We start from the raw sequence: 9,215 nt of genomic DNA on the forward strand, positions 1-9,215 counted from the left end.
TTATTGATCAGCTGATATTTTTGTTCTAGATTATTATTGTTTGAAAATATCGAATCTATTTACAATTTAATTAATATCTTAAGTATCAGGAAATTTACCAAGTTATTGCGCAATATGATTCTCTGATGCGGAGCTATCGCTTTAATAGGCTTTAGAAAGTACGTCGATTGTAATAAATATGAAAAATAATTTTATTTATAAGAAATTTAACAGAAAATAGGCAGCACTGATAAAAATAACTCAGTGACATCATTAAGCTAATGCTTTTTTACGAATTAATATACTGCGATTCCCTTAATATAAAAGTTCTGTGAATTATTGTTGAATTCATTGATAGAATAATTTGTTTTTGTATTTTTAGTTTATTTTTTAGTCCTCGAAGGACTTTATAGTAAACAAAAAATATTTTTTTTGCGATTGATTAAATTTGAATGCCAAAATTTATTGTTTAAATTACAGGCGTATTTATGAAATAGGGGGTAATAATACTCTGATGACAGATAATAAATAAAGCTTCGTTTATTCGTTCCTTATAGGTACATTACAATAATCTTAAGGCACATAGATATGAGTGAGAAACACCAAAATAATACATTAACATATCACAATGTCATCGTTTATACTCAGTGAAAAAATAAATATATATATATGTATATCAATTATCTCTTTGTCGATATATAAATATGTATATATTGGATATAAAAATATTTTAATTTGAACAAAAAACATATAGTATAAAAGGCAAGCAAAATACATAAACATAATAACTTTGAATCGATCATCAGTTCTCAATAAACTATGTTCCCTATTCTTTATACATATATGACTCTAAATCATCTAATGTTTAACATTAAAGTGATTTTCCATTGTATGCAGACTGAAAATATGAATCTTAATTATCTAGATGAGCAATATAATTAGGGACACAATTCTGAACATTGTTTACCTCATTTACACAATTAATTACAGAAAACCTCAAAATAGTACATTTAAAATAAATTAGGACTTTTATCTGGAGCATATTTATCAGATATGTCCAAACATCATTTCATTCCCAATACCCACATTATAATTTCTTAACAAAGCCAGATGGTCAACCACTAAGTAATCAACACATTAATCAAATTTTCTCTGGCATAACAAAATGTATTCCACCCAAGACCATTAAGAGAGCCCAAATAGTTTCATTGCGTTGAAGGACGTAGCCAGAGCAACATCTTCTGGTTTTTTATTCATGAAAGCAGCAATCATTTCAACAATAGCTGGCAATGAGCATGGTTCATTCCTTTGAAAGGTACAGTAACGATGTAGGAAGGTCATAGATCTAGAAAAAAAAAAAAAGATGTATTACTTACGGTATTTAACCATAAAACTACCTTTCAGTTAAGCCTTCCTTAACATGAACAGGCAATTTAGAGGCTCTTGTATTTGGGTACATGAATGGAGCATCTGTTTCAACTAGGAGCCTCTCCAGTGGTATTAAATTGTCAACTAGAAGCTTTCTTACTCCGGTATCTGATTTATCTTTACACAGGTATCCTGAAAAATAACAATACATTCAATAAAAGTAAAGTAAATCAAAAAACTAACCTGTTAGTCCTATGTAAAAGCCCTTGTTAAGATAATCCAGAGCATTTTCAACACTTCCAGTGAAACAATGAATCACAACAGGTGGTAACTTATTCTGGTACTTGTCTAAAATTTCTACCAAATCCTTGAAGGCATCCCTTTCGTGGACAAAAAGAGGTTTATTGAGCTTTATTGCTAAGTTTATCTGAAAACAATCATGTTCATAAATGTTGGCTTACAGTCAATGTCAAAATTACATGTTTTTCAAAAACAGCCTTCTGATCCTCAGGGTCTGAAAAGTTTCTATTGTAATCTAAGCCACATTCACCAACAGCTACACACTCAGGATTTTCCACTATTCGAGAAAGTTCTTCCCAAGATTCATCATCATAAGATTTAGCATCATGTGGATGAATTCCTAATAAATCCACCAATAAATACTAATCTCACTTAACAAAAAAACAATTAATAATAATACCTGCAGTTGAATATAAAGTTCCTGGATATATTCGAGTAAGTCTCAGGGCTTCCTTACTAGCTTTCACTGATGTTCCAGTAACCATGATTTTTTGAACTCCTAAGCCAATTAATCTTCATTTGAAGTGTTACGCAATAAAATTACTTACCAGAATCTTTAGCTCTTTGTACGACGCTGTCGAGATCCCTACCATATTTTTTGTTGGTTAAATTAGCCCCAATATCGATTAATATGTAGTTTTCGTAACATTTCTCCATAGCAGCTGCTTTTAATAAATCTTGAGAAAAACTTTCTACACTTTGTCCAGCCATGTAAGGTTTTTAAAACTGAAAAATTTTGATTTTTGGGCTAAAATATTTTCAGAATGAGTAAAAGCTCCAAGATAACCTCTATTTGTCAACTGTCAAAACTTCTTAAGTTTACACATAGCGTTAAAAAATTGATCCTCTTGGTTAATGATTTAAAAGAATTTTTTAGACTATAGCTATAAAATTAGTTATTATTATCATATGAATGAGATACGGAATCGGAGATTATTTTCTATGTGGAATATTTTTAACGGCTATTGAGTTGGCGACATCGTAAAAAACTTCTTAACCTATGAAACTAATGTCAGATAAGTTGAACATTTACAAAGTTGTTCCAAAAATCTGACTCTATGTAAGTGATAAATATTTGCAATGGGATGAAGTTCGTAAATTGAAAATCATGTATTAAAGTTTCATATAATGTTATCTTGTCAAATGAACCATAGTTTAGATATGGCAAGAGCCGACACTTTGTGTAATCAGTCATTGCTGGAAGCTGGAGAAAGACCTCTGGAACGAGCTATTGGTGAACCTGGTGATGTCAAGACAAATTTTATCACCAGAGAAGGTATATATCGTTTAATGACGTTAAGTGAATATTCTAGACCAAACCGGGTAACATACCAACCACAGGGTCAAACTCCACCCCAAGTAAAAGTGTCGCTAGTAAGTTTAGGAGAGCAGGGCGAACGGATCTGCTTCAACCATGCCAAAGAGCTATTTGTTTACGTATATAAAGGTATAAAAAAAGCAGCAGATCTAAACAAACCCCTAGAGAAGAAGGTATATAAAGGAACTAATCCTACATGTCATGATTTTAATACAGCATCAATTAATGGAGAAAGTGTTAGCTTGTTAATAGGTAAGAAATGGTTGAAAAGTCTTGTGACTTTGTCGGTTTACTAGGAGCTTATATTAGGTTTTAGTACTGGACAAATACAATTAATAGACCCCTTTAAAAAGGAACTTAGCAAATTGTTTAATGAAGAAAGACTAATAGATAAAAGTAAGGTGACATGCTTAAGATGGGTTCCTGGGAGTCGATCTTTATTTTTGTCAGCACATGCTTCAGGTGAATTCTAGATTTATATCCTTTGTTGAGTATTTGGTTAACTTGATTGTATATCATTTTCAGGTCAGTTTTATGTATACAATGAGGAATTGCCTTGTGGCAATACAGCACCCCACTATCAACCATTCAAAGCTGGTGAGAATTTCACAGTTAACACCTGCAAAACTAAGTCAACGCGGAATCCTCTATTTCGGTGGTATTTAGGAAGCGGAGCTGCAATAAACGAATTGGCTTTTAGCCCGAATGGGTCTCAGTTAGCTGTAGTCACTCAAGATGGGCTTTTGCGAGTATTTCAGTATGATAGTATGGAGCTGTTAGGCGTCGCTCGTTCCTATTTCGGTGGTTTATTGTGCGTGGCGTGGTCAGGTGATGGACGGCTAATCGCAGTAGGTGGCGAAGACGATCTTGTAACAGTGTACTCGAACGAACAGAAAAGAGTGATAGCGCGCGCTCAAGGACACAGATCATGGATTGGAGCTGTTGCTTTTGACTGGTACTTAGAAGGTGAAGCGTGTTATCGTATAGGATCAGTCGGTCATGACACTCAGATATGCTTGTGGGAATTGCCTGAAGATGACTTGGTACCTCCTAGGTGAGTATAGTATAAATTCTTAGATATCTTGGTGAATTATTTGAGAATTTATTTGATTAGTGAGACAGAGCCTCTCAAAAAATCGAAAAATCAGATTAAAATCCTGGGTTTAGATTGACATTCAGCTGTGACGTTAACTATGACTTAAAACAAACAGATTTATAGTGCCATAAAGTTTTTTTTCTGTAGACGGATCTATTTTGATGAAAAAATCATATTTGCCATTTATAAATTCGACCTCCAGCTTGAGCAATTTCTACGGTTCTAGTTTAGATTTGCATGAATTTTTAATTTTTCATCAAAAACAGGCTGTTTTTACCATTGTGTCAATTTATATGGCTTCAGTTTCAATCTTTCTTCTTGGTCTCCGGGCTGTAATAAGTTGAAATAGCCTTCCTCAAGGGTGACATAGAGCATCAAATCTTAATTTTTTTCTTACAGTAGTTTTTTCGATATAATAATTTGAAAATAAATAGATTTAAGAATTAGGGTAATTAATAGAATTGGCAGTTGTAAAACTTAACTCAAAATAAAATCAAACATGCATCAATAGATACTCTTAATGTTGCTCAAATTTACTAATATACCTTTCTTCACTGAATAGGAAAGATTGTTGATATATCTATATATATCTCCATATCTAACTAACATCATCATCGATACATATGTTAATGTACTTCCTTTGCTTTTGATTTTTTTACACCAGCTGCTTTAAATGTAACTCTATATATTAATGTAACTATTATAATGTAATTCTCTTGTAACCTTATATTTTTCATCTAGCAGTATCTATATTCTCTATATGTACTTTTTATACACCAAACATATATAATATTGTCTGTATAATAATCTGTCATAATAACTACAGTGGCATGTGGGTTGACCAGATCATCAGATATTAACAGATAATCACGGATTAATATAACAGGTCAATTGAAAAGTCCCCGGCCTACCATAGTAAAACACATTTTTTTGCCAAAATTAGTTTTTTTTTTTACTCGACATAATTCCCTTCAAGGGTGATACACTGATTATAGCAACCCTCCAACTTTTCGATACCATTTTTGTAGTACGATTTGCCCTTTGCTTCAAAATAGGCATCAGATTTGGCGATCACCTCATCATTCGACGAAAATTTCTTCCCAACGAGTATTCTTTGGAGATCTGAGAACAGGAAATAGTCGCTTGGGGCCGCAGACCTGGAGAATACGGTGGATGAGAAAGCAACTCGAAGACCAATTCATGGATTTTTGTCATCGTTTTTACTGACTTGTAACACGGTGCATTGTCATGATGAAGCAGCACTTTCTTTTTCTTCAAATGCGGCCGTTTTTCGGCGATTTCGCCCTTTAAACAATCCAATAACTCTATGTAATAGTCGCTGTTGATGGTCTTTCCTTTTTCAAGGTAGACAATGAAAATTATTCCATGCGCATCTCAAAATACAGACGCCATAACCTTGCCAGCCGACTGTCGCGTTTTCCCACGCTTTGGAGCGGGTTCATCGTGTGCAGTCCACTCGGATGATTGTCGATTGGACTTCGGACTGAAATGATGGAGTCATGTTTCATCCGTTGTCACATATTAACGCAAAAACTCATCATCAACTCGTCGTTGTTTTTGATCAAAAGTGAGCTCGCGCGGCACCCACTTTGCACAGAGCTTTCTCATAGCCAAATTTCAGTCCAGTTAATATCTTTAGAGTGTCTGCTATTTCATTCAATTTCATTTTAATTGTGGATTTTTTAATATGTTTGTCGGTAACAACCTCTTTTGAGCGTCCATTTCGTTCAGCCTCTTCGGTGTTCATTTCACCATGTCTAAACTTAGCATACCAATCCTTGATGGTTGATTTTCTTGGGGCAGTATCCGGACACTCGGTATCAAGCCAAGTTTTTGCTTCAAATGTATTTTTTCCGTTCAAAAAGCAATATTTTATTAACACGCGAAATTTCTTTTTATCCATTTTTTTTTCACAATAACAAAAGTTGCTTCAGTCAAAATGCTATAATTCACAAAATAATGATCCGACAGCTGTCAAATTTATACACACATCTTTTAAGGGTTAGGGATAACTAAAAAACATATCGATTTAATTCTAGTAGCGTCATCTATGTGTTAGGCCAGGGATTTTTCAATTGACCTGTTATAAACTGAATTTGTAGTGTCCGTTTCGCTATAATTTTTTAAATTATTAATTTTTTCCTCTATTAGTAGTGACTTGAATTTTTCTGGATATCATAAAATTCACAACTATATAGCTTATTAACAAGTCGCTAAACCAGTAAAAACCATAAAAATAGCAAATAAACACAACCTAATGTACCGGCTTGGGCGATAGTCGCGGGTTCGAATCCTGCTGGTGCATGGTCGTAAATTTATGTTTGTGATTTTCCTTAGACAAGAGTGCAAAATCCAACAAGGAAAATGATCCCAGTCACTCCAGTAACCAGGCTGGGTAAGCTCGGATGTCTTCTGGGATGATCCCAACGTTGGTCACTCTCCAGTAGGTAGGCTTAATGCCAAGGACCGTGGTTAAATCCACGTTAAACTGTAGGTCCAATCCAGATAAACCCTCGTTGGTAAAAAGGAGACTTTAAAATATAAAAAAAACCTAATGTAGAGTCGTTGTTCACTTCCCAATAGTCTCTTATATCACTTATTCAAGTCGATAAAGTTTTTGTATAGGCTGGTTGATTTGCTCATTAACACAAAATTTAATTTGAAGAAAGAAATATGAATTAGAGAGAAATCGAGCAAAAGTAAATGAACTGAATCCAAATTGAAGGTTTTGATGTGAAATTAGTTTGATTTTGGCGTTAAAGGGGTTAAAGTTGTTCATTCGTTAATGCAAATTCTGATGTTATTATTCATAATTAATATTATAATAATATTATTCATAATTATATTAAAAAATTATTCATAATTGTGTTTTCCTATAAAGATGACTTGTTGGAATACAGATTACAGTGTTCAATTTTTTTTTCTAGTCAATATAGTACTTAGAAAAAAACACACAAAACATTACATTTTAGTCTGTGTACTATATTTAAACTTATCCAACGTTTATTATTTGGTAGACCTCGAGTAAAGCGACGGTCCGACCCGCTGCAGTTGGTAGGAACTCCAGCCTGCCCTCGACTGGATGAGTGCCCCATCCTCGAGCCTTTGGTCTGCAAGAAGATCGCACACGAACGACTCACTTGTCTCATATTCCGGCCCGATTGTTTCATCACAGCCTGTCAGGATGGATACGTGTATACCTGGGCAAGGCCTTCTAGACCTCCCACATAGCCTGAGAGCAACGAGGACACCGATAGCTAGTGACGTCTTACTATGATCTGGTGTTTAACTGTTCCTAAAAGGTTATCTAGTGTGCGAATTCATTTTTTCTTATTTCGGCGTGATCATGGTTTGAGTCAACTAGTAGGCAAGTCCATCGGAATATATTATCCTATAATTGACTAAGGTATGACTAACCTCAAATAGTTAACCTAGTAAAATTGTTGATGGATTGGCACGGTACCTGTTCGTGTTTTAATTCAGAACTGTTAAATATCTTGTTGACAACTTGTTTACATTGTTGTTACGTGAGTATAAAAGAAGTGTGCATTTGCGAGACACGATTTTACATGCACCTAGTTTAATTCTTTCTGTTTTACCCTAAGACGCGTGAAAGCGACTTTTCATCAACAACATCAGTGCAGTGTTGCTAGTCATCGAGCCGTACCTCTCACCCTACAACATTTTTGTATGGTTTTTTGTAATGAACATTTTTGTACAACTTGAATGATGTAAATATACAATTCGTAACTGTTTAAAATAAAATATTGATCCTCGTGAGTTAATTTCAATGTCTATGATATATAAAACTTGTATACAATTATGAATAAAATTCATATCTTATTATTTAGATGTGTTTGATTGTTAGTCGTAGCCTTGATCTTGAAAATATGCGCTAGAAAATATAATCATTCCAATAAAACAGCCAATGTCCGTCAACAAAATGTATAATGCAACGTTGCCGCACCAAATTTAAGTTTTAATATCTATTGACTATCAACAAAATTTAAATAAAATAATGAAATAAAAATAACGTTACAAAATATAATTTATTTTTACTTTATAGTACATCTAATGCATATTTATTGAATAGTCACAATAGCTTGTAGATTAGAGTTGTTCTATTATATGCCCATTGACATATGACAACGGTGTCGACCAGTATCAACACAAATCGAGTTTTATATATAGACCGATTTTCTTACATGTTCTGGCACGTCAGACTTCATTCTGTCTCCTTTTAACTAGAGTAATGCTAATTAGTAAAATGAGAAAGAAAAATGCCTTAAGTTTAAAAAAGATCTTGCGTTTTTATAAACTGAATATGGCAATATGTTCGATGGTCTTGATGAGAACTAAAAGTGTAATGTGGTGAAAGCATCTTAATAGGTGTTGAAACACGAGAGAGTAACATGTTACAATGATACAATGCAAGTGTTCAATAAATTCTTTATAATAGTATATACAATAAAACAGCCCAGCGCGCCATCAAAAATTATTACGTCACAACCTTGCCGCATCAAATTGGACTCAAATCGAATTTTATAGATTGATTCGGTTATATGTTCCGACTCATCAGACAGCATTTTGTCTCTTTTTAATTAGGTTAAAATGATGATAATGACAATTTTTGACACCTGTATTTGAACACTATCCCTGTCCTCAAAAACAGTAAAATCATGATATTCTTTACTAGTACTGCTGTTCCTGTTACTCTCATGAGTTATTTCATGTTTTTTTTAATATACCTTTAGGGCATGAATTAAAAGTTTGGAATTATTTACCTCTCACGTATTGTGATGCTTCTGACAACCAAAGCATTTTGTAAAGTAAAATCCTATCAAATATTCTTTTTAATCTCTCTTTTAGTTGCAAACATAAATATAACAGTACAATTCCTTAAATTAGAAACCTGCAAACAATCTAATCTGATTCGTACAGACATTAAAGTAAGCAAAAGTTTGCTATAGCAACACTTGTTGCCCTGAATGTAATCTAAAACTGCAGCAATTATGTTCTAGTTTCTAGGAAAGTAGGATATATTGCCCTTTTCTAACATCCGATTCCTTAATATTTATGGAAAGAGAAAAATGCCTAAATGTGGCTTTCTTAGATGGAGACGTGAGCTAGTAA

At 33.6% G+C, this 9,215-nt stretch overlaps 2 protein-coding genes across 2 annotated transcripts; one reads left to right on the top strand and one right to left on the bottom strand.

Moving 5' to 3' along the window:
- Positions 1 to 496: 496 nt before the first annotated feature.
- On the bottom strand, positions 497 to 2,451 carry LOC143201081 (3'-5' ssDNA/RNA exonuclease TatD). Its single transcript, XM_076411935.1, has 6 exons — positions 2,196 to 2,451; positions 2,048 to 2,146; positions 1,827 to 1,987; positions 1,591 to 1,774; positions 1,377 to 1,539; positions 497 to 1,324 (listed from the first exon to the last, which is right to left on the bottom strand). The coding sequence occupies exons 1-6, from the start codon at positions 2,356 to 2,358 to the stop codon at positions 1,165 to 1,167; spliced, it is 930 nt and encodes a 309-aa protein (XP_076268050.1). The 5' UTR covers positions 2,359 to 2,451; the 3' UTR covers positions 497 to 1,164.
- A 17-nt stretch (positions 2,452 to 2,468) lies between these two features.
- Positions 2,469 to 7,928, top strand: LOC143201080 (WD repeat-containing protein 20). Its single transcript, XM_076411934.1, has 4 exons — positions 2,469 to 3,217; positions 3,275 to 3,427; positions 3,491 to 4,019; positions 7,100 to 7,928. Exons 1-4 carry the CDS (start codon positions 2,776 to 2,778, stop codon positions 7,311 to 7,313), a joined length of 1,338 nt encoding a protein of 445 aa, XP_076268049.1. The 5' UTR covers positions 2,469 to 2,775; the 3' UTR covers positions 7,314 to 7,928.
- The last annotated feature ends 1,287 nt before the right edge of the window (positions 7,929 to 9,215 follow it).

This window comes from Rhynchophorus ferrugineus, unplaced genomic scaffold, assembly GCF_030347505.1.
Source record: "Rhynchophorus ferrugineus isolate W39M unplaced genomic scaffold, kcgeb_rfMv2 rfM8, whole genome shotgun sequence".
NCBI lineage: Eukaryota > Metazoa > Arthropoda > Insecta > Coleoptera > Curculionidae > Rhynchophorus > Rhynchophorus ferrugineus.

What these genes read in the sequence shown, in the direction of transcription:
- LOC143201081 (XM_076411935.1), bottom strand. Translation starts at nt 2,358, where the DNA reads ATGGCTGGACAAAGTGTAGAAAGTTTTTCTCAAGATTTATTAAAAGCA. An exon ending in ACAAAGAGCTAAAGATTCTG is followed by an intron (nt 2,147 to 2,195) that starts GTAAGTAATTTT and finishes TAATTGGCTTAG; the next exon opens with GAGTTCAAAAAATCATGGTT. An exon ending in AAGGAAGGCTTAACTGAAAG is followed by an intron (nt 1,325 to 1,376) that starts GTAGTTTTATGG and finishes TTTTTTTTCTAG; the next exon opens with ATCTATGACCTTCCTACATC.
- LOC143201080 (XM_076411934.1), top strand. Translation starts at nt 2,776, where the DNA reads ATGTTATCTTGTCAAATGAACCATAGTTTAGATATGGCAAGAGCCGAC. An exon ending in AAGTGTTAGCTTGTTAATAG is followed by an intron (nt 3,218 to 3,274) that starts GTAAGAAATGGT and finishes AGCTTATATTAG; the next exon opens with GTTTTAGTACTGGACAAATA. An exon ending in TTTGTCAGCACATGCTTCAG is followed by an intron (nt 3,428 to 3,490) that starts GTGAATTCTAGA and finishes TATCATTTTCAG; the next exon opens with GTCAGTTTTATGTATACAAT.